Here is a 24,972-nt window from a genome sequence, read left to right on the forward strand (position 1 = left end):
AGGGATATCAGACAGCTTCAGAGACTTGCAGCTGCACTGTCTTTGGAGCTTGCAATCATGCTGCTCTAAAGAAGACACTTTTGTGTCTTTCCATATATTTTTACTGAAATCTACTAGATTTATTCATTCTTTTCTAAGATTTATTTTATTTATTCGAAAGGCAGAGTTACAAGGTGGGGTGGAGCTTACATCCACTTGTTCACTCCCAAATGGACATAATGACTGGTACTGGACCAGGCTGAAGCCAGGAGCTTCTTCTGGGTCTTCCCCATGGGTGCATGGGCCCAAGTATTTGGGCCACTTCTGCTGCTTTTCCAGGCCATTAGCAGGGAGCTGCATCAGAAGCAGAACAGTTTGGAATTGAACCCTCACCCATATGGCATGCCAGCACTTCAGGCAGTTACTTAACCTGTTATGCCACAATGCCTGCCCCTAGATTTATTCATTCTTAATAGATTTTACTAGTACCTCAGCTCCTTTACATGTATGACTTTCTTGCATGTTGTTGACTGGCAGCAACAAATACAGATTTAGCATGTTTGCAAAATTTATCTTGAATTAGTCCCTGGAAGGTGTTTACTTTGCCAAAAACTAGTGAGCAAATTATTCATATATGGAGCCTTTGAATGTCAACTTTCTTATAAATTTGAACTTGTAGCTGCTTCTAAGTCAGTCCTTTGTGTACTGTAGTGATTGTAGCATGATTTTAAGAGGGGGGGGGCAGATTTATAAGTTTTTTTTTTCTTTTAGTGCAATAAAGCATCTCAGATTCATTCTTATCTAGCTTTTTACTATTGTTCCTCTCTTTTAAGTGCTAATTATGATGAAAGAGATTGGTTGTTGGGTCACATTTTGATACCATATTCTTGAAATATCAACATTCACTAAGATGAATGGGCTTAAGAAATAAGCACATTTGCCTTAATCATGGTACATCTTGTCCAAAATTGCCTTGTACTATGTATACTTTTATCTCTCTGGTTTATCCTCTCTTTTTTTGAGGTTTATTCTGTTATTTTTAAAATTGTATTTACTTACATCACCCACTGCCTCACTTGCTTTAAAACCAGTAGCAGCATGCTTCTTTCTGTTTTTTCCAAGGTTAATCCTGCCAGTGCGATTCTTCAGCTGTACTACTGTCAGGCACTCCAGTGAACAAAATTAACCTGCTCACAGGAATGGTATTCTGGTCTGATAATGATTTGATTTGCTGTCTCATTATTGATTTGTGCACCAGCTTTCACGTTGAAATAGATCAAGTTCCTGACAGGCCCATTACTGTAAAGACCTCCAATCAACCACTTTCTGTGGCAGGTCTGTCAGTCAGGCTTCGGTGGCAGATAACCCTGTAGGATATTTGTTATCAGGCCTTTCTCATCTCCACTTTTCATACTGTCAGGACAGCTTCTGTAAGCAATTATGATCCAGACGTAGCTTGTCCTCTAATGCCCGAAAACACATATGTGGGTCCAGTGCTTAGAGGAGGCCACTGGGGTCATAGGTAGAGACTGTCACATTGCATGTGCAGGAAAGACAAGAGGAGGAGTGACAGCTCTGAGTTCATTAACATGCTTCCTGTACTCATTCATAGCTCCCACAGTTTGACAGTAGGTATGGAGTAAGGCGGTGATGTTCATGGAGCTTTTCTATCTCTGTTCCACAATGATTAGACCTGTGATTGAGTGACTGAGTCATTGTTCTCCAGTTACCAAATTGTTATCTCCTCCATATTAATATCAGTCAAACAGAAGCGTCCCTTCTAATAACTTGCCTATATCCTATTGTGTATTAGTTAGCTTGGGCTGTCATAAATACCGCAGATAGGGTGGCTTAAACAATAGAAAAAATTTTTTTTCTTCACAGTCTGAAGTCACAGTGGCAACCATTTCATTTTCTAATAAGACTTTCTGGCTTATGAACAAGCGCTCTCTCACAGTGTCCTCGCTGTGAGAAAGTTGTCTAATGCCTCTCATTAGGGTACTAATCCCACCATAAGGACCCTGTCCACATGACCTCATCTAAACCTGATTGCTTCTCAAAGATTCCATCTCTAAATACCATCGCATTATGGGTAGGGCTTCAGCTTATATTTGGGGGGGAGGGCTATGGTGGGAGAGAGGTAATACAGTTCCATTAATAATGTAATGCTTAGTACAGTGTTCCCACAGAGAAACATTTCTTTACTTGTTCAACAGCAAACTTAGCAAATCCTTCTTACTATCTTGAAATAATCTCAAAATGATTATTCAAAAGATGTTTCTTGCCAAAGACCAGAGCTATTCCTAATGGCTTTTTTTTTTCCAGAAAGTGTCAACCTGTCTGGTTTACAAATAGTGTTAAATTTCCATGTGTTCTATTTTATATTTCACTCCTTGTTTAAGTACCTTGGAAAGAAAAACGCTGTTACACACATAGTACACTCATTAACCTCACAACAACAGCGTTTTTAGAAGAATAAGCTTATTCCAAGGACTGTACGCCTCTTCACATCCGCCAGCAAACCTGAGGAATTCATTGTCCTCGAGTCAAACCTTGATATATATGAAGGTTGATTTGGTCAGTCGTGTGTGTCTACCACTTTCTTATTTGCTTATTGGCAAGTAGAGCATGTCCCTGGTTCTTTAGACAAGCTGAATTTATAAGGATCTGGTCCAAGGATAACCTTCATTTTTTTTTGACCTTCCACATTTGCTTGCTTGCTTGCTTTCCCTATTTTGCTAGAATCCTCAAACTGCGTTGTGGTACCTTGGCAGTAGGAATGAGGGTGAAAAGTTAGATTTTCCTGTGTCTTTTTTATTAATAGTCCTAAACATGGATAAAATATATTTGATTTTTTTCAACTGTGATGCTCAGCTGGTAATTTGCTTTCTCAGAGCCTCTGGCAGTTGCTTTAATAGTTTATGTCTAAGGCTGTTTTGCTGTTTTTATTTTAGTCTTTTCAACAATTCCAAGGTATAGAAAGATTCGTTTTGGACCAAATGTTTTTGATTGAGAAAATATGTTTTAATTAATATGACAAATAAATTATGTTCATTTTGCTCGAATGAATGAAAAACAGTCCCCTTCTTCCTTTGCTGATTGATTGGTGTAGTGTTTTCTGTACTGTGCTTCCAGAACTGCTGAGATCTTGTAAACGGAAGGAAGATACCTGAGGGGAGACTTTTCAGTCTCCAACTATCATTTTATGGTACTAAGGATTTAAAAGATAAATGTGATAGAGTATGATTAGTTGTTTTTTTGTTTTGTTTTGTTTTGTTTTTTGACAGGCAGAATTAGTGAGAGAGAGAGAGACAGAGAGAAAAAGGTCTTCCTTCTGTTGGTTCACCCCCTAAATGGCCTCCACGGCCGGTGCCCTGTGTATAAAGTTAATTGAAAATGAACCTTAATGGAGAATGGGACTGAATGGAAGAGGGAGGAGACTGGGTGGGAGTGGGGGTGGGAGGGCAGATATGGTGGGAAGAATCACTATATTCCTAAAGTTGTACTTATGAAATTTGTACTCATTAACTAGATGATTTCTTTGGGGAAAAAAGATACTTCTCTAAATTTTTTTTTAAAGATTTTGTTTATGTATTTGACAGGCAAAGTTACAGATAGTGAGAGAGAAAGACAGAAAGGTTTTCCTTCCGTTGGTTCACTCTTCAAATGGCCACAGTGGCCAGAGCTGCGCTGATCCGAAGCCAGGAGCCAGGTGCTTCTTCCTGGTCTCCCACACAGGTACAGGGACCCAAGCACTTGGGCCATCTTCTACTGCTTTCCCAGGCCACAGCAGAGAGCTGGATTGGAAGTAGAGCAACTGGGACTAGAACCCGGCGCCCATCCATATGGGATGCCAGCGCCGCAGGTGGAGGATTAACCAAGAACGCCATGGCGCCAGCACTTCCCAAAATTAATTGAGTCTGTTACTTAGTTAAGTAACTCAATGACTTAGTTAAAAATTTATAATACTTTCTTGTAACCTGAGTCTGAGAAATCACATAACAGGAATTTGCTAACATTTGTATGATATTTTTCAGGATTTCAGAAGCAGTTTAGATACTGTCTTATTTGTTCCTCAAAATAATTCTACAAAGTGAATTAAAGGGTAATAGTAATATGCCTATTTAACAAATAACTTGCTGTGGCATAGTAAGTTAAGCCTCCGCCTACAGTGTCAGCATCCCCTATGGACACCAGTTCGTGTCATGGCTGCTCCTCTTCTGACCCAACTCTCTGCTTATGCCTGGGAAAGCAGTAGAAGATGGTCCAAGTCCTTGGGCCCCTTCACTTGTGTGGAGACCCAGAAAAATCTCCTGGCTCCTGGCTTCCGATCAGCTTAGCTCTGTCTGTTGCAGCCATTTGGGGAGACCCAGTGGATGGAGTCTCCAGTGGATGGAGACCTTTCTCTTTGTCTTTCCCCCTCTATGCCTATAACTCTACCTTTCAAATAAATCTAAAATGACATTTTCTCAATAGTCACAGTGCCATTATAATATCAAACAAAAATAGCAACAATCCCTTAATATCAACAATTCTTTTATTTTTCAGATAATTCCCAAAATGACTTTTTCCCCCCAAAGGTTCTTGAATCAGAATTTAAAACAATGCCCACATGTGGAATTAGTGGTTGTGTCTTAAGATACTTTTAATCTAGAACAGTACCCCCATCCTTGCATTTCCTTTCATTTCGTGGACTTGTTGAGGAAACGAAAAGGCAGGTCTGTAGATTTTTTTATTCAGTGTCCCTTCTGTTCTAAGCTGCCTCAAGTGTAAATTTTAACTTAAAAAAAGAAATCAAATGATAACTTTTAAAGTTCAGGTACAGACTGCAAATTGAGAAAATGAAAATAAAAATTATATTGTTTTATTAAAAGAAGAAGTTCATTGCGGTTTGTTATAACTGTAATGTTGTAGCAGCTAATTTCATAAGCAACTTTAACATCAAAGTGTCCAAAGTAACTTTGTTTGTGTAAAATTTTAGTTAAATACAGTCAATAATAATGAGGATGAACACAAAAAGAATCCCAGTCTTTGCAAAAACATAGGTTTAGTCCAGTTTTTCATTTCAGTTGAATGATTGGAGAAATACAAATGATTGGTGTTCATTTTGTCACATGTTCTATTGTCACGTGTATCAGGAAACTCTCAAATATTTATTTTGTTGTTTGCAAATACCTCATCATCTTTATTGCTCTTATCAAGGAACCATTGTTAAATATTTATTTTGTAATGTCAGCAGTAATAGTAACTTCTTTAAAGAAAAATTCTGTTCCATCCTTGTGTGTCTCTCATACCTCTGTGCTTTGCAGCATAAACCCTGCAATTGACTAAAAGACTGTTAAATTCTGAACTTCCAGAAATGACAACAAAAAGAATAAGTAAGAGTTTGGGAAGAGCTGAGTTGTCTTAGCCACAGGCAGTGAAGCAATCAGTCTAGAACTGAGACACTTTACCTTACGGCCCTTGGCCTGGCCCAGCAGGCTGGGACATATGCCCGGTTAATACCATCTCTGGATCAACTGGGAGGGCATAACATTTTTTCCTACTACCTTCTGCACTGAGAGATATTAAAGTTGTCCCCTAAGGATACATCGCTGTTATTTTACAAGCCAGCCTTCTCAGAATGGACTTTAATCTTCTTATTATATCTACCTGACTTTTCCATCTCTGTATCTGCAGTAGCCTTGTGATTTGTCTTTCAAGGCCACGTATTAAGAGAAACATAATGCTCATTCTGGGTGTAGTGACTTAGCCCACCCTTTAAAAACAAATATTTGAGAACAGAGTGCACAAGCACATGAATATTCATATCTAGTTCACTCACCAAATGCCCACATTCGCCCAGTGCTGGGCTGGGCTGAAGCCAGGAGCCATAAATGCAATTCAGGTATCCCATGAGCATGACAGGAACCCAAAACTGTTGCCTTCTAGGGATTGCATTAGAGGAAGCTGGAGTCAGGAGCCAGAGTGAAATGAACCCGTATACACCAGGGTGGGACTTGGATGTCTTAAAACTGCTAGGCTAAATGTCTGCCCTGCGACTTAGGCACTCTAACTCTTCGTTGTAATCAGACATCTTCCTTAGTGGGCTGGCCCCACAGCACTAATCTGGGAAAGAGGCCATGTGGGTGAGTGACAACCCAGTCTTTCCAGGTGCTGTGTTACACTGTATCTGTTATTTGGTGTTCACTGAGGATATATGGATAAAGCATAGGGTTCTGCAATGTGAATGTAATTCCCTAACTTTTCATAATGGTGTCTGGAGTTCTGGTTTGCTAACACACAGTATTATTTCCACGATTTCCTTTGATTTTTTCATAACTAGTTTGAGTTCTTTCCTCAGAATACAGTGAATGAAAGAAACAAAATGAAACTGCAAAAATGCTTTTTAAAAGCTTCTCAAATTAAAAAGTAAATTACTTACATATAAAATAATTAAATATTTTCTCTTTTCTGAAATGTGTTGGTTAAAGTACATTCTGTAATTATAACTAATGTGTTCTTATATTTCAAAGGCAGGTACTTCTGTACTTACATTCCACCCTAAAGGAATGCCTGCAAAGTAAAGGAAATTGGTTTTTTAAAAATACTTGTTATCCATAGGAAAGGAATGTTTCTATAACTACATATCTCAGCCCATTTCTTAAAATGCATTGTTTGAATCTTGTTATTTTTGCATCTATCTAGTTGGAAGATGGCCCAAGTCATTGGGCCCTGCACCCGCATGGGAGACCAGGAGAAACACCTGGCTCCTGGCTTCAGATTAGCGCGGTGTGCCAGCCGCAGCACACCGGCCACAGCGGCCACTGGCTGGGGTGAACCAACAGAAAAAGGGAGACCTTTCTCTCTGTCTCTCTCTCTCACTGTCCACTCTGCCTGTTAAAAAAAAAAGAAAGAAAGAAAAGAAAATACAATAGGACAGATATTTGTATACAGTTTACTGTCATACTGAACAGGATAGAATTTCATTTGGCAAGAACCTAAGTACTTCCCTGTTCTCATGTTTTACAACTTAACTACATGTCTAAGAGCAGACCTCATTTTTAAGAATCTGATCATGTCACACAGTCTTGATGTAAGTAATTATATCAAGGGTTGAAGAGGCCTTTCTTCATTCTCTTTTGGATGAGTTACTGCTGTTAAGGGCATTGCCAAGAAGAGGACAAGCTGATTGTATTTCAAGAATTATCGATATGGGCCGGTGCTGTGGCGTAGTAGGTAAAGCCGCCACCTGCAGTGTTGGCATCCCATTTGGGCGCCAGTTCAAGTCCTGGTTGCTCTACTTCTGATCCAGCTCTCTGCCATGGCCTGGGAAAGCAACAGAAGGCCCAAGTCCTTGGGCCCTGCACCCGTATGGGAGACCCAGAAGAAACTCCTGGCTCCTGGCTTCAGATTGGCGCAGCTCTGGCCATTACGGCCAGTTGGGGAGTGAACCAGCGGATGGAAGACCTCTCCTTCTCTCTCTGTGTAACTTTGACTTTCAAATAAATAAATAAATCTTTAAAAAAAGAATTATTGATAATTATTGATTCGTATTTCTCTGGTTTTGTTTCAGGTGGATCATCCATGCTATGGAGTATGAACTACAGATCCGCAGTGGAGACAAGCCAGCCAAGGACTTGTATCAGCTGTCACCTAGCGAAGTGAAACAACTACTGTTGGATATTCTCCAGCCTCAGCAAAACGGAAGGTACTTACAGGACACTTGGGATTTAGAGTAACATCACAATTTTTAGCTGTGTATGGAATATATGAATAATAATAGTATATGAAAGTAATAAGATATTGATAAGATATAAAAAGGAGTAGAGTATCAGAGGCCACCCTACCAAATGGATGGCATAAATGGAGAGGGGTTAAAATGTCTATCTTTAGTTGTGATTTTGTGTTGATTTGAATTTTATGTTTTCTTCAAGTATAGTTTTAGAAGTTCTCCTTCATTTTCATTATTTCATGCAAAATGTAACACTTAATACCCCTTTGGTTCATTCCTTTTGTGAACCTTTATAGCACTCCCATCTCCTCCCAACATTTTGACAGATGGGGAATAAGGTTTAGTAACATTTAAATGTGTTGCCTATGACTCTGTCTCCCTAATGAAACTTTAAACTTCAGAATCAAAACTTCTCATAGACTTAATGTACTAATCTTAGAATAAGAGCAAAACAAAGGCTTATGAATTACAGTGAACTTACAGTACAAAATTTAGTGTAATTATTTACTCAAGTATTTTTTTAGCATATTTGTGCCTATTTTCCAAGTCAGGATAGTTATATGCCTAGAAAATTCTGCTCAGGCCATCTTTGAAAGAAATCTGCTATGAAAGGAGATTTGAACAAATGGGAAGCCGTCTTTGCTTTCAAATAGGAACACTCAGTATTATGTCAGTTATAAAGTTGATGTTATTCTAATTATATTCCAACAGACTGTTTCATGGAGTTAGATAAGTTAACACTAAACTGAATATAGAAAAACAAACATGCCAGAATAACCAGAAAAAACATAATAAAAGAGATTTTCTCTAATAGACATTAAAATATATTACTAAGCCTCTAGTGAACAAAGCATGATTTTGGTACATAAGCAGACAAATGGACCAATTGAACAGAATAGAAAGTCCAGGAATAGAGTACCAAGAGCTTGTGGAAATTTAATATATGATGAAGGTAACATCTCAAATCACTGAGTCAATTATGGACTCCAGTTGTTATTTTTTAATCACTATTTAAAATTTTTTAAATTTATTTATTTGAAAGGCAGAGAAACAGAAAGAGGCAGACAGGGAGAGATTTCCTCATCTGCTAATTCACTCCCCAAGTGCCCACAGTAGCTGGGGCTGGGCCAGGCCAAAGCCAGGATCTGGAAACTCAGTCTATATTTTCCACCCAGATGGCAGGAACCCAGTTACTTGAGCCATCACCTGCTGCCTATCAGGGTGCACATTAGCAGGATACTGGAATTGGTAGTGGAGCCAGGACTCTTAACTCAGGCATGCCAATACCAGATATGGGCATCCAGGTGATGTCTTGACTGCTGTGCCACTCACTCACCCTAAGTGTGGACTTTTCTAAGTAAACGCTACTGGGACAGTTGGATAGCCATTCGAAAAAGGATAAAAATCAAATGCATATTGTATGCCTTACACAAGAAAAAACTCAGGATAGATTATAGAGATCTAAATGTAAAAGAATCAAATCATACAAGTACTGAAGAAGACAATGATAAATTCATTTTTAACCTTGGGAAGTAAAAGACTTTGTAATTGTAATCTAAAGGCAGCAAAAGGTGAATCAAACTCTATACAAATTAAAAATATTTTTGCATAGCAAAAACAGATAATCCATGTCGCAGGACAGCAGAGAAATGGAACAAAACACGTACCAAAAGACCTATTGTTCAAGACTTCTTAAAAATTGAGGAATAGGCGAGTGTTGTGGCAGTGGGTTAAGCCACTGCTTGGGACATTAGCATCCCATTCAGCTTCCTGCTGGAAGACAGCAAGCAGATGGTGGGCCAAGTGCTTAGGTTCTTGCCACCCATGTGGGAGAGCTGGTTAGGGCTCCTGGATGCTGTTGAAGGCACTGGGAGTGAATTAGTAGATGAAAGAGATTCTCTCTCTCTCTCTCTCTCTCTCTCTCTCTCTCTCATCTCCTTCCCCCACTCTCCCTCTCTCCACCTCCCTCCTTCCCTCTGTCTCTCCCTGTTAGTCTACCTTTTCAATAAATACATACATCTTTATTAAAAAAATTTGAGGGACAGCCAAAAACCCAAGAGTGAAATGGGGAAGAAACAAAACTAATCCACTTAAAACATACATAAATGGCTTTTAGATATTTGAAAAGTTGTTCAAACTAACTAATAATTAGGAAAATGTAAATGAAAACACATTGAACGAGTTCTCATCTTTCAGACTGGCGAAAGTTAAAAAGTATGATAAACATGTGATGAGACTTGGAAAATAGGCACTCTCATATGTATTTGGTGGGTACAGCCCTTCTGAATGGAAATTTGGCAACATTAAAAAGGTCTACATTGAACTTAATCATTGATCCAGCAGCCTTACTTTTAGGAATTTACTCTGAAAATATCCCTCCAATAATATAAAAATAGATGTGTGCTCAGTTCTTCAGTATATTAATGTTCATAATCAAAGATTTTGGAATTCTTACAACCTAAGAGCCCATACAGTGTATTAAATCCACACAATAGAGTACTATGCAATTGTGAAAAAGAATGAGAAAGGTCTGTGTAGGCTGATAAAGAGTAATTTCTAGGATATGGAAGTATTGTTAAAACAGCAAAGTGCAAAAGCATCTATAGTATACTACTTTTTCTGTAAGAAACAGAATATTTTTTAAAAAGTCTGTATATCTTTTTTGTGAGAAAGGAAAAGAGAAAGAATAAATCAGAAACTGATATAATTGGCTACCTTCTGGGAGTGAGTAGAAAAGTGAAAATAATGGAGAAGCACTCCAGGATGACAGGATTGAGAAGGAAAGCAAGACTTCCCAAAGTATACACTTTATATCATTCTGACTCTTAAACTGTGGTATAAATTTATATACCCACCACATGTTTAATGAAGCTAAATAAATCTAGGTGTGAAGGGAACCAACACAGAATACAAGCAGTATTAAGTGAACCTGTGCTACAAATGAATAATAGTACCACAATGCAAGGGTGGGAAGTAAAAAAAATAACCAAAGTACCTTTGGAAAACATTGCTTTGACTGAATAAGGCTAAAGAACAAAGAGAACTACACACAAATATTGTACTCTAGCTGAGTTTTCTCACTGAAGTGTGCACTAGCAATTCTGAAATTATAGATACACTAAGATTGAATAAACAAGTAAATATAAATAATGAGAACCAGATTTCTCTGCTGGAGAAAGTAGTTAAAAAATAGGGAGAAACGTTAGGATCCACCCCGTGTGATTGAATTGGAATTGATGGGATCAGCATGAATTCATGGTTTTTAAGCAAATGGATAATAGATGCGTGTGCTCATGTGCATAACCCATACATCCATGTATTTCTTAACTCTGTCTACTGAGATAGCCTAGAAGTAATGAAATTGCAACAGTAATAAGCAAACTAGGTACCCTCCTCCAATAAAAAGATCTATGATTCCTTGGAAAAATGGTTTATTCCAAGGCTAAAATAGATGGTCCTGGAGCGTCTTGTTCCAGAAAGTAAGGAAGTACGCAAAATATGACACCAGATGTGTCAGAAGGACACTGGAAACAGCTGGAAGAAGTGCCAATGGCCAAAACTGGGGCAGTCTGAGCAACAAAATAAATAGCATTGTACTGGATTATAACCCCTGGAATACATATCATCTGTCCATACTCATAAATAGACGAATAGAAGAGAAGGGACCCTTCCCTTAGAGTGGATTTCCTATTAATAAGTATGGATACAATGATAGAAATATAAAAAATTAGACAGATTAATGGTAATAATATTGTAGGCAAGAATCAAAATTGGATAGAAGTCTGATAAGAAACCAAAATTTTGTATAATTTCAAATGATGGTGGTTAACAGCACCAGTAAGAAGACACATCAGCACCATGTGACCCCTGGTATATGATGCATTGAAAAGGGTGCAGCGTCGCTTCAGGGCGGTCTTGCCAAAAGTGCATAAACTCGGTCTTTCCATCAGAAAACCCAAAGCCAGGCACATCCTACAAAGTAACTGACATTTGTAAAATATCAAATTCTTGGAAGATAAAGGAAGTCTGGGGAACTGTCACTGATTAAAGGAGCAAGGTTGTAGAAACTAAATGCTGTGTAGAATCCTGGATTGGGTCCTGGACCAAAACAACAACATTGGTGGCAGGGTTGATAATATTTGAAGAAGATCCAAAGGTCTATTAATCATATTGTATCAGTGTTAATTTTCTAATCAATAATTATTCTATGGTTATGTAAGATAACAGGATTAGGAAAAGCTAAGTAAAAAACTATACAGGAATTTTGCGAATTATTTTTATAGCTTTTCTACAAGTCTAAAATTTCTCAACATAAAAAATACTACAAACAAAAATTAAAAAGAAGTCTTCTAAAATAATTCTCAACTTCTATTGTTAGTATGCTACATTTCTAGTTGTCCTTTCAAAACTATTAGCTGAGACTTCCTAGAAGTATCAAAACATCTTTTTGTTGTTGCCTAACAGAGGGGTCAGAACAAAATCAAATACAGCGTGTGAGGTGCTCAGTTATTCAAAGTAAAACATCACCAACCTGGGGTGATCCCTAAATGTGGGGCTTCTTTAACCCAGCAGTGGGAGTCTCCGTATTCCAAGAAAATTTCTGCATACAAAAAAGATGCCTCTCTCACTTAAGTAGTGATAAAACTTCATTGATCTTTTTTTTACCAGGACAAAATGTCTTTTTTTATTTATCATATCCTGCATAGCTATTTTTATACCTAGAAGTATTTGTCATGACATGCCTTTCTTGTGATTCATTTCACTCTGCTACCTTTTTAAGTACAAAATATAAGATTGTATATCTGTTCCTGTCTTCAGTTTTTGCAAGAATATAATGCTGTCTCACTGTGTTCTTTTCAAATAATGGAAATTCTGCATCTTTAGCTTTTTGTGAATAATGTATTATATCTTTAAGACTGAATACTTAATCCATGAAAATAAGATCTTGAATTTTTGCTTGTCACAATGCTCTGGTTATAAGGACATATAAGATTTGGTGTCTGCCTTTTTAGCACTGGGAATTTAGCCATATGTAAATAGGAAAGTTTTACAAAGTAATTTCCTTATATATAATGCTTTTCTGAGCATTCATTTATTCATTGATTTATCAAATGTTTTTATTAAGCAGCCTTCTGGGCAAGATATCTAGGCATCATACATGATTTCCATGTATTCATGAAGCCTACATGTTACTGTATGGAAGCACCACTTTAAGTTGTTGTGAAATTGTTTTAAATGGAACTGCTTTGTGTAGTAGCAAATCGTTTGATCATTTAGCGAGCAACTTGTTTTGCCTTTTAAATATTTTAAAATCTTGGAGATTTTTTTCACCTCCTGCAAGCTCTGTTTTCACTATGAAATATTTACTAACCTATATCACATATGGTAGATATGCATCATTGATGAGTTTTGGCTTTTATTGCTCACCCTATTGGAAAAACTAATCTATATTGAAAGCCCTGCTTTCTACCAGAACAAGCTCGTTTGTCAAACTGAGGTATTTTCCTTTGGTCTGCAGATGTTGGCTGAACAAACGTCAAATCGATGGGTCTTTGAATAGAACTCCCACTGGGTTCTATGACCGAGTGTGGCAAATCCTGGAGCGTACGCCCAATGGTATCATTGTAGCTGGAAAGCACTTGCCACAGGTAAACCCACTGTGTTTGTGTCAGGGAACAGGGAATTCTTTCCTTCTCTGCACTGCAAATAACCTTTTTGCTTTTTAATTTTTGAAGAGCGTTTAAAGGAGGGTGAGTTATGCAGATACCAGAAGGCAGGATATACTAGCAAATAAGATTTCTAGTCAGTTGGATTGGAAATATGTTCCCCAATCTGAGATATTTTATTTTTCAATTTTAGTGTCCCTTTGTTGGAAAAAAAACTAACAAACAAGCAAACAAACTTGCCTTACCAAATGGATATATTGCTGAAAAGCTGTACTTAATAAAAAAAAATTATTATCATATTTCTGATGTTTCAAGGAAGCTTTCGTTAAAGGATCCACATGGCCAAACCCCTTGCTGAACAAACTGTACTTCCTTTGCCTGCTTCTTAGTGAATTAAGGGTTTCTTATGTTGGCTTTACCTTATTCCTTTACCGTCAACTGGTGGTGGACCAATGCTAGGGACCTCATAAACAATAAAGCAAACAGTACATTGAAGAAACAGAACTGATACAGGTCTAAAGAGCAAGGTGGCTTAGTAATACTTGGGATAACAAACTCACTATCTAGGAATTGGACTGACAGCGGACAATCCAGGAACTTTGTAGGCCGTTGGACTGATAATCGCTTTATTTTTCTTATGGTATAACTTACCTGTGGTCCAAATAAGTTAATGCTGTCTCCTGTGGATGGCTTCCCAAGGTGCATAAACTGGCCTGCTTCTTGGATATGGTTATTTTATGTGTTTAATCATGGCATCTAAATCATTCTGCTTATACACAAAAGTGAATAATTAGCCTTTTGGAAATGACATATGCTATTTATTTCCAGAGTTAAAACTTCAACCAAATTAATTTTTTTAAGATTTATTTTATTTACTTGAAAGGCAGAATGGTAGAAAAAGAGACAGAGAGAGATTCCATCTGCTGATTCACTGCCAGAGCTGGGCCAGAGCAAAGCCAGGAGCTTGGAACACCATCTGGATCTCACATGTGGATGGCAGGGGCTCAAGCTCTTTCAACCAAGTTAATTTTGATGTAGCTCTTTCCACAAATACAGTATCCTCGGATCACATGCTGGAGTATATATACTCTGAAAGGACCCAGAAGAAATTATTAGCGATCTTAAATTTGCCCTGGGATAAAGGAACTATGTCTTTAGGGGGTGGGGGGGAACAGTGTGTACTTTTCACTGAAACTGTTATAACCTTTCAAAATTTTAACTTTGTGAATGTGTCATTCCAAAAAGGGAAAGAAAACTCTTTTTTTTTTTTTTAAAGATTTATTTATTGGGGCCGGCGCTGTGGCGTAGCAGGTAAAGCCGCTGCCTGCAGTGCCAGCATCCTAAATGGGCACCGGTTCAAGTCCTGGATGCTCCTCTTCTGATCCAGCTCTCTGCTATGGCCTGGAAAAGCAGTGGAAGATGGCCCAAGTGCTTGTGCCCCTGCACCTGCGTGGGAGACCTGGAAGAATCTCCTGGCTCCTGGCTTTGGATCGATGTAGATTGGTGCAGCCCCAGCCATTTGGGAAGTGAACCAGCGATGGAAGACTTTCTCTCTCTCTCTCTCTCTCTCTCTCTCTCTCTCTCTCTCTCTCTCTTTCTCTTTCTCTTTCTCTTTCTCTTTCTTTCTGCCTCTCCTTCTCTCTCTGAGTAACTCTGGCTACAGAGAGGCAAAGGCAGAGAGACAGAGAGACAGAGAGAGTCTTCCGTCCACTGGTTCACTCCCCAGAAGGCTGCAATGGCCAGATCCGAAGCCAGATCTGAAGCTGATCCAAAGCCAGAAACTAGGAGCTTCCTCCTGGTCTCCCAGGTGCGTGCAGGGGCCCAAGGAGCTGGGCCATCTTTTACTGCTTTCCCAAGCCATAGCAGAGAGCTAGGTCAGAAGAGGAGCAGCCGGGTCTCAAACCGATGCCCATATGGGATGCCAGCACTGCAGGTGGTGGCTTTACCCGCTATGCCACAGCACTGGCCTCCAGAAAGAAAACTTTTGAAAAGTATTCCTTATACCATTCGTGGCCTGTAAGTGGCTTTATTTGGTTGTCAGTATAGGTGCCCAGCCTTTTCCCAGATGCTCTGTGATTTCTCTCTGGAACAGCCTGACCCTGGGAGCAGTTAGGCTTCTGAGCCTTTTCTTAGTGTCTTTGCTATGCTACTTGCCCTAAATCCTTTCAGAAGAGAAGGAAAGAAGACAAGCTTGCTATATCTTTGCTAGATTTAATTATCAGAGATACTTTGTAGCTAGACTGGCTTTTTAAATGAGATGTATTCAGAGGAAATTAATGTGAAACCTTTCTTTCTGTAATATCACAAATCCCATTGCTGGACAACTAAACAAGTAGATACCTGTGTTTGGCAATTGGATTTCATTTTCCCAAAAACAGGCACAACTTGTAACCATTAACAATATGTTAGACTGCATGGACTGTGGAATACAATAGACAAATTGTACTGAATATAGGACTGAGGCATTATTGCACCAGGCTAAGCAACTTTACTGTCACTTGATTGAAAGAGGAAAATCATGAGATCTCTGGGTGCCAATTTGAGTACTAAATAGATACACATTGTTCTGAAACTACGGTTAGAACAACTATACATCATTACTGACCAGTTAGCTTACAAGTATGTCTCAGCAACTCTGCACCTCTAGTAATAATGTTGGTGACTCCATCTGCTTTCCACCATGTAAGCCTAACATTTAGAACATTCCCTTCCATCCTTTGAGGCTTATCCACCATGCTCAGATTTAGATTTGTATTTGAGTTTATTTGCTGCTTTCATTTTGTTTCTGAAAAGTATCTGGAATAGTATCCATTACTCTTGTTTAAGTGAAAGATAAAGGACAGAATAGAGAATATTTTTTTAGTTTTGCTTTTTTCCTGTTCCTTGCCATTTCTGCATGTGATACTGTTTTTACTTGTCTGTGTGTATTTTTATGCTGCCAGCTCAGAGGGGACCTGCCACAGAAATGATGGAAATTCAATAGCAAGTGACTTACATGCTGAAGTCTGACAGCAAGCATGGCTTCTTATGTTCTTTCTGAAAGCAAAATGTGCTCTATTTGTCGTCTCAATTCTTGGCTGTTTCTTTGTGTATTGAAGTGGCTTTCTAATACAAGCCTCTTCCCTTAAAACATTAATATAATGATGATAACTACTAAAAATGAGAGGTTGCATTTATCACAGTAGTCAGCTGGTTGGCTTCAGTAGTGTGGCATATACGAAATCCAGCTGTTGAGCTGAAAATGCTCTCTGAGGTTTTATAAAGACTAGAAAATGATTATTGATTAGAAAATGAAATTCTTCTATTAAAAGAGAGCTAGAGCATAGCAATTCAGCATGTTAATATGAGTTTTTTTTTTTTTTCAGCAACCAACCCTGTCTGATATGACCATGTATGAGATGAATTTCTCTCTCCTCGTTGAAGACATGTTGGGAAATATTGACCAGCCAAAGTACAGACAGATTGTTGTGGAGGTTTGTAGTTAAAAATATAGATCGCAGAAGAAGTGCTTTCTATCATCCCCCTGAAAACTGATATGAGGGGAACTGCCCAAAAGTGCGAGAATTCCTTTTCTTACCCATCCCTGATATCCTCCAGTCAAGACCCAAGTCAAGGCACATGAACAATTCAAAAATGTTAAACATTTGCAGGGTCACAAACCAATGGCCTGGCCTTTCAGGTAATAATCCCGTCAACAGCAAGGGCATCAACAACATCATTGAAATGGAGAAAGCAACCTTTTTTCTATTTTCTTGTCAGCTTTTTCTATGTGCAGAAATAATACACGACTATTGTGGAAAGTTTTGGCAGTTCAGAAAATTATAGGAAAGAAAAGAATAATCCTCCCCCTACTCCCACCCACTAGCCAGAGATAATCACTGTTAATCTTTTGGGGGATGTCTTTCTAAACATCTATCTGTGAAGATGTAACTGTACTCTCATCCTTGTTCCATATACAATGAAATGCCAAAATGTGCAGGTGCATACACACACATGTCCTTATGTGACTTTAAAATATTCCATCAAATACAGAGAATCCTCTGAGTGATGGATGTAATACACACCCGTTCCTCACTTTGTCTCTCTTCCTGGGAATGTCTGTCAGACTCGAGAGTAGGTAGTAAGTCTTACTGATACAGTGCTGGTTGGTGATGCTAAACTGATTGTGGCCTTCCTCAAGTCCAGGGTATCTGGATCTACATCATTGCTGAACAAGTCTGACCTTCCAGAATATGAAACCAGGTTAGCCGATCATTTTCATAACATTTGGGAGTGAGGCAGTGAGTAGGGGCAGGTTATTAGAAGGTCAAAGCTTTCCTTAACCTTCTGAGTCTGGTACTCAGCATCTGAAGTGCACTGTGGACATAGAGGTCCTTTCTGTTGAACAAAGTCATTCTCCCTCTTTTTTTTATGATTTATTTTTTAATTTATTTGAAAAGCAGTTATAGAGAAGGAGATACAGGGGGGCGGGGAGAGAGAGAGAGAGAGAGAGAGAGAGAGAGGTCTTCCATTAGCTGGTTCACTCCCTAAATGGCCACAGTGGTCGTAGCTACACCAATCCAAAGCCAGAAGCCAGGAGTTTCTTCCGGGTCTCCCACGTGGGTGCAGGGGCCCAAAAACTTGGGCCATCCTCTACTGCTTTCTCAAGCCATAACAGAGAGCTGGATTGGAAGTGGAGCAGCTGGGACTCGAACTGGCACCCTTATGGGATGCTGGCACTGTAGTCGGTGGCTTTACCTGCTATGCCAAAGTGCTAGCCCCCAAAGTCATTCTTTTGCAGAAGAAATTTTCCTTAGAAATATAGCATCGCTGTTTATTCTCTTGGCGAAAGCCCTGCCTCAGTGTCTCCCACATTGTGATGTGTGAGTTTTACTGGAAGTGTTTCCTTTGGTTCTTTCAGCTTCTGTTTTGGAAGTATTTATATAAAGTACAGAGAGTAAGATTCCCAAATTGGAAATCACAAGGTATGTTTCCTGTTCAGGTGCACAGTAGGAGCCATGAACATCATCAGAAAGCCTTTCCCAATTATTACATACCCAGACATAGTCTTTGTGCCTAAGAGTTTGTCATTTAAAATGAACGTTAACTGGTATAAATGTTCTGGATGGCCAAACAGTAGGGTGATACATTAAACCAAGATAGTGTATACAGATCAACTAGTGTTCATGTCAAAAAGGGGTCAGAGTCAAGTGCATTTTGTGAACCATAGCCATCTGTGAGACACTATTATAACATCACAGCCTTATCCTCGTTTGGGGGTACTAGGCTCCATAGTGTTTGATCATGAACTTGTTAGTTCCAGGGTCTCCACTGCATGCACCTGCCTTCTCTAGCTTTGTTCCCTGCCCCCTCTCCTCTGGCAGCTACTCTCTGATGGACACGGTTTGGGTGTCTTGCCCACAAGGGTTGGTGCCCAAAGGCCCAAAAAAGAGTTTAAATGTTCTGATGAATAGGACAGCAAGTACTATGTACAAGGTTAAGACAGTCATTTTTCTATGTCATTAGTTTTATTTTAGTGACTAAAAAACATTCTTGTAAGTCTGTAGGGATACACACAATGAAAAAAATTGTCTAGTTTCCGAAAAGAACTTAGGCTGCTAATTTGAAAATTAAGAATATTCCATGCATAGGTAGTGTTTCAGCCTGTCATCACACAGAACACACTGTGGAACACTAGGGTAATCCTTCAGTCTGATTAATGAAGGGAAACATGTCCAGACTATGTCACTACTGCGGTTCATGGACTTGACTTGGAACGTCTCTCTCTTCTAGTTACTAATGGTTGTGTCCATCGTACTGGAAAGAAACCCTGAGCTAGAATTTCAAGACAAAGTAGATCTAGACAAACTGGTGAAAGAAGCATTTCATGAATTTCAAAAAGATGAGAGTCGGCTGAAAGAAATTGAAAAACAAGTAAGTAAGAGGAAACAGCTTCTTGTGGAATTTTTCCCTTGTCCCAACTCTTCAAAATATCCTAATCTCTTCTCATTTAACTTACAAAACAGATGAACAGAGTGCAATACAGAATACTTGAAAGGCAGTCTGATTTATTTGAGGAACTGAAGTTACTTTTTAGTTAATTATTAGTTAAGCTATGAAGTTCTGACAAAAAAGAAATTTAGGAAGAAATAAATTTCCTTTATGTAGCTAGCAGTTAAACTGTGTTCTTCAGGGAGTAGCTGTAGATCCCAGAAGGCTTTGAAATTAAATTTCTGGGAAAGATTGCAGTGCAGTAGCAGGCTGCATTGGCATGGTGGCTTGCTGCTAATGCGGTGGCTCCCAGGCTTGCCGTTTAATATTTTATATTCATCTGAGAAAAGGCTCCCTAAGTAAATAAAACTTTTCCGCAAAGAAGAGCATTCTAAAAATGTCTGTGTTTTATATGCTGAGAAGACACCCCAGGAAAATGAAAGAAAATCTCAGGAAGCGCATGTTTTCCACGAAGAAATCTTTCTGTGAATTTCTTTTCCCCCTGAGGCTGACACTGATTTTACCTGTCAACTCCTTACAAACAAAACCTCAGATGACTGGCTTCCTGTCTTCCTCCCTAGGACGACATGACTTCTTTTTACAACACTCCTCCCCTGGGAAAAAGAGGAACCTGCAGCTATTTAACAAAGGTGGTGATGAATTTGCTGCTGGAAGGAGAAGTCAAACCAAGCAATGAGGACTCGTGTCTGGTTAGCTAGTCAGGAAGGCGGAAGAGACCCAGCCAAGGCCCAGAAGCTAGAAGTTTGTTAAGTTTTGTGTGGAAGCTTAATCAAGGCAGCCATTAATATGTGGACTGACTGTGCCGGCGAGGTGCTTGCCACACTCTTGGCAGAGTCACTGCACCTCTCGCATGCCATGGCCAATCCAAATGGTAAGAAAAGCTTTTAATCAAGTGAGAAAGAATTCTCCTGATTACGCCACTACAAAAGTAATCTGCGCCGAACAATAGAAATAGTTTATGCATTGAAAATTCACCGCTGCATGTTTTATGATCGAATAGCTCATCAAAATGAATCTTTGTGCTTTGGGCTGTATTCTGACCTTCCTGCCATTAAAATGGATTTGCCAAATAGTAGTGCATACTGGAAATCAAAAGACATTGAAAGAATGGTGAACATTTTTTTAGTGGCATTGTCAGGCTTGAAAAAAGGTGTCAGTATACATCATACAAGCAAAATCAGTCAATTTGATTCTGAGAAGCTCCATTATTATTAATATTTTGGCATACAGAGCTATTGTACAATTTTTACCTTGTAACATGACTATGGTTTTGTATTTGTGCTAAATATAGGGCTTAGACTATAATGTACTAAATCTATAGTTCATCAAACATTTTCTTTGAGATCTTACTAAAAATAAAATGAATAGGATTGTTCAGAAGTATGTTAAAGTCAAGACTGTTACATTTGTTGGTAGTAGTAAAAAAATTTTTAAATCATTAAATTTCATTTCTGAATTAATGAATGTATCTGGATATAGTCTTTGTTCCAAGGCTCAAGTTTTTTAGTTATTTTCAACGCTTTCATTTCACTGATTTAGAGATGGAATGTAAGAGAATCTCTGGTACCCATCACCACATATATTTTGCTACCAAATTTACTTAAGCAAACTTTATAAAAATAGGAAGTAGATTGCCCATTTGAATTTTATGAATTGTATTACCTTCCTAAATTACCATGCAGCCTATTAATTTGAGCTCTGGCCCCAAAGAAAGTCATTTTTCTGACCAGTACTAATGGTGTCTTCACCTGAGAAATCACATTGGTCATATAAAAAAGTGCAGCCTATTATCAGGTCTTGAAGGATCTAAGAAAGGACTAATGGTTTCAGTAACATGTCAGTTGATAAATAAATGAAAGTGTAAGCACATGGGGAAAAAAAGGCCTAGGTCTTACATTTAAAAGTGTACTTGTATTTTTTCTACAGTTGGGGCAAAATTGAGAAGAATGAAATAAAATCTCTTAGAATATCTTAAGAAAGGCCAGCACCATGGCTCACTAGGCTAATCCTCCGCCTTGCGGCACCGGCACACCAGGTTCTAGTCCCAGTCAGGGCACTGGATTCTGTCCCGGTTGCCCCTCTTCCAGGCCAGCTCTCTGCTGTGGCCAGGGAGTGCAGTGGAGGATGGCCCAAGTCCTTGGGCCCTGCACCCCATGGGAGACCAGGAGAAGCACCTGGCTCCTGCCATCGGATCAGCGCGGTGCGCCGGCCACAGCGCGCCAGCCGCGGCGGCCATTGGAGGGTGAACCAACGGCAAAAAAGGAAGACCTTTCTCTCTGTCTCTCTCTCTCTCACTATCCACTCTGCCTGTCAAAAAAAAAAAAAAAAAAAGAATATCTTAAGAAAAACAATGTGACAAGATTGGTCCTGAATGGTGAAGCCAGCTTATAAAATATAAGCATGGAAACACCTAAGCATGAACCCCACTGAGAGAGAATTGAGGACTGATTCTTTATAGCTAAGAATGCTGGGAAATTAAGGGAAGAAAGGGAGGGAGGGAGGGAAGGGAAGGCGGCAGGGAGGGAAGGAAAGAAAGAAAGAAGAAAGACCCTTGAAATACTTATTTGCTCTCTCTCTCACTGTCCACTCTGCCTGTCAAAAGAAAAAAAAAAAAAAAAGAAATACTTATTTGCTGACATTTGAAAGAAAGTAAACTGTTGTATTTAAAAAAAAATCTGATTAGCTGAGCAAAGTTGCCAGAAAATTGCTTAGTTGAAATCAGACATCAGTTGCAAATGTATGTTTCCTGAGTGAGCATAAGCTTCCTGCTTAAATATTATATATGCAAAACCCTAAAGTTTTTCTATGCTACTGAAAGTATTCAAAAATCTGTGACATATGCATCATCTTTGTGCTTTAAAGAAATTCAAGATTTATTGTTCTGAAAGATATATTAACATCAGTAGATCTTGATGTTCACCTTTGCAGGAGACAGTATCTGTTTTCTAACTAGAAAAGCAAAAACCATTAAGAATTAGAACTCAGAATTTAACAAATTCATTTGGTCTAGAGAGCCCAAATGTTTTAACAGCTGCACTAGAGGCTGCCTGAAAATATTAGCACATTTATCCAGGCATGACAAGTTTTAAATCTGATTTAAAGCTTCCTCTATCGCAACGGCAGACTCACTATGTAAGTTTATTGTACAAGCAACGTCTGTTGGAAACTCCTGACTGAATATCAAATTTAACTATATTTCCAGAGCATCATTTTAGGAAACATGGTGTTTTCCAGATTTCTTGCCATTTCATTTAAGTCTGAAAAAGCCATTTTTGAATTTTGAAAAATCAGAACCTGGGATCATCTGTGTGGGTCATCTTCCATATGTGATAAGTTTTACAGTGCCCTAGGGACACACGATAACATTTATTAAACACCTGAATACATTTAACTTTTCACCCACACTTTTTTCCTTCATTTTTGAAGAGTTTTGCTGAAGAAATGTGATTCAAGTATGCTGTGGACACTTCATGAGCGTGTTCATTAAATACAGGGCACTTAGAAGTACAGGAGTCAACCCAGTGTGAAAACCAGCACAGCAGCACAGAGATCACGTTTAAATCAAGGAGAGGTTGAAGGAAGCACAGTGGTACACGACCAGACCATGAAAGTCCCTCTCAGACACTAAGAGTATGAATGAAACATGGGGGAGAAAGGATGAGCAAAGCCACACCAGCAGCATTCAGACAAGGGAAGTACCACAGCCTCACTCTGAAAAGTGCACGGGAGATGGACAGCCCACTGGAATTAGTATTTGACTCCCACACTCTCCTCCCAAAAACTCTATAACGGTGAGGACAAGGCTCTTAAGTAAATTATGAAAAACCACGCATATTTGGAGGGAATGAGATGTTGTTGAAGCCGCGTCTAAGGGGGAAAGATGGGAAGTGTTCCTGCTGGGTGAAGGCTTCTCCCCACCGCACAGCCCAGCCGTCCCATGTTCTTCTCCTGCAGCTCTTCTGCCACCCACAGGTTTCCTCTGCACACTCGGCCTGCGGGCAGCAGGGTTAGTGAGTGGGTGGCACTGTTGTGAAAAGAAAGCCGATGCAAACCCATAGCCTGGCACACAGGTCAGATGAACTGGGTTTCAGCTGCCAGCTGCCGTCTCTCTGGGAACCTTTGTGCAGAGCACAAACCACGCAACGGCTGCAGTCCTGCTGCCCAAGGATGCGAGAAGCTGCTGGGAGTGGGCACTTTGACTTCTCCACCAGGTGGGAGGCAAGTGGAGGGCGGGTGTGCAGCGAGGGCCACCGTGACCCTCAGCACTAGTCATCTCTGGCAGCATTAGCCGGAGAGCAGGTTCTCCAGACCTGTGTCTTGTTACCTGAGAGGGGGCTTCAGGGCACTGGTGATTGCACTTGGTGACAATCTCTCTCTCTCTCTCTCTCTCTCTCTCTCTGTCTTTCTGTGTTGTTGTTTAAAACTATCTGCTCTGAACTCACTCTGCCCAGTTTCCAAGGACAGTGCCTTCCATTCAACAGTGTAAGCCTTGGTTTTTCACTGTGACAGATGGACGTGCTTAGGGATAAATTCTCCTCTTCATTCTCATCTCACCAGAAGTTGCCCCTGTTTGCCTGCTATACCGGAAGAAATGGGTGAAGCAAATGGCCTTTGTCCCTCACTCTTCAATGGGAGTGAAGGAACTTAGGCTTTCCATGAGACTACTTCCCTCTGCTCGATTGATTCTAGGGCTTGACCTGTTTCTCTTTGGTCTTTTCTGTCCTCCTGAGGACTGCATATTCCTGACTGTGTCTTCTTGCTTGAGAGGCAGGGACTCAGCTGGAAGCAGGTGGCAGAGAAAAAAAAGAGTTCAGAATGGGTGGGAAGAGGTGCCTAAGACCACCCACATTGTAACTGGGCACCCACAACACTGCAGTGCCTGTCATGAGAAAGATGGGAGGAAACTATAAAAGAAGAATACTACAGGAAATCCAAATGAAAGCTAGAGAACCCTTTCTGAAATAAAAAGTACTCTAAGAAATAGAACATGCTCCACAACAAATGCCCTGCATACGAAAAGAAATTAAAGAAAAAGAGAATCAATGAAAAAGAAATCAAAGGCAAGACTACAATAAGAGGCTGGCGCCATGGCTCACTTGGCTAATTCTCCGCTTGTGGTGCCGGCACTCCAGGTTGGGGCACCGGTTCTGTTCCGGTTATTCCTCTTCCTGTCCAGCTCTCTGCTGTGGCCCATGAAGGCAGTGGAGAATGGCCCAGGTCCTTGGGCCCTGCACCCGCATGGGAGATCAGGAGGAAGCTCCTGGCTCCTGGCTTTGGATTGGCATAGCGTGCTGGCCGTAGCGGTCATTTTGGGGGGTGAACCAACGGAAAAGGAAGACCTTTGTCTCTCTCTCTCTCTCTAACTCTGCCTGTCAAAAAAAAAAAAAAACCTACAATAAGGGAGAGCTAAGAAAACAAGTTCCATAAATTACAAACAATCAAGGACAAAATATATTGGCTGAAAATGGCAGTGCTGACACTGCCATTGAGATAATTCAGCCAAGTACTCACTGGGTATCAGACTCGTGTGTGCAAGACACTATTCTGAAACAGTGGTGAGGGGGAAGAGAGATAAATTCCCTTTTGTGAAGCTTATGTTCTGGTTGTGGCTGGAACCTGGGA

The 24,972-nt window shown here is 39.7% G+C and overlaps 1 protein-coding gene across 6 annotated transcripts in view; it reads left to right on the plus strand.

The window, feature by feature from the left end:
• PHKB (phosphorylase kinase regulatory subunit beta) overlaps nt 1-20,814 on the plus strand; it is a 234,271-nt gene extending 213,457 nt beyond the window's left edge. For all 6 annotated transcript variants that reach the window (XM_062177429.1, XM_062177424.1, XM_062177427.1 and 3 more), the window contains 5 exons: nt 7,535-7,669; nt 13,212-13,341; nt 16,725-16,832; nt 19,132-19,272; nt 19,911-20,814. In XM_062177429.1, coding sequence (XP_062033413.1) covers nt 7,535-7,669; nt 13,212-13,341; nt 16,725-16,832; nt 19,132-19,272; nt 19,911-20,048 — 652 coding nt within the window. In that variant the 3' untranslated portion in view covers nt 20,049-20,814. The remainder of the gene's footprint in view (nt 1-7,534; nt 7,670-13,211; nt 13,342-16,724; nt 16,833-19,131; nt 19,273-19,910) is intronic.
• Nucleotides 20,815-24,972: the final 4,158 nt, after the last annotated feature.

This window comes from Lepus europaeus, chromosome 19 (genome assembly GCF_033115175.1).
Source record: "Lepus europaeus isolate LE1 chromosome 19, mLepTim1.pri, whole genome shotgun sequence".
NCBI lineage: Eukaryota > Metazoa > Chordata > Mammalia > Lagomorpha > Leporidae > Lepus > Lepus europaeus.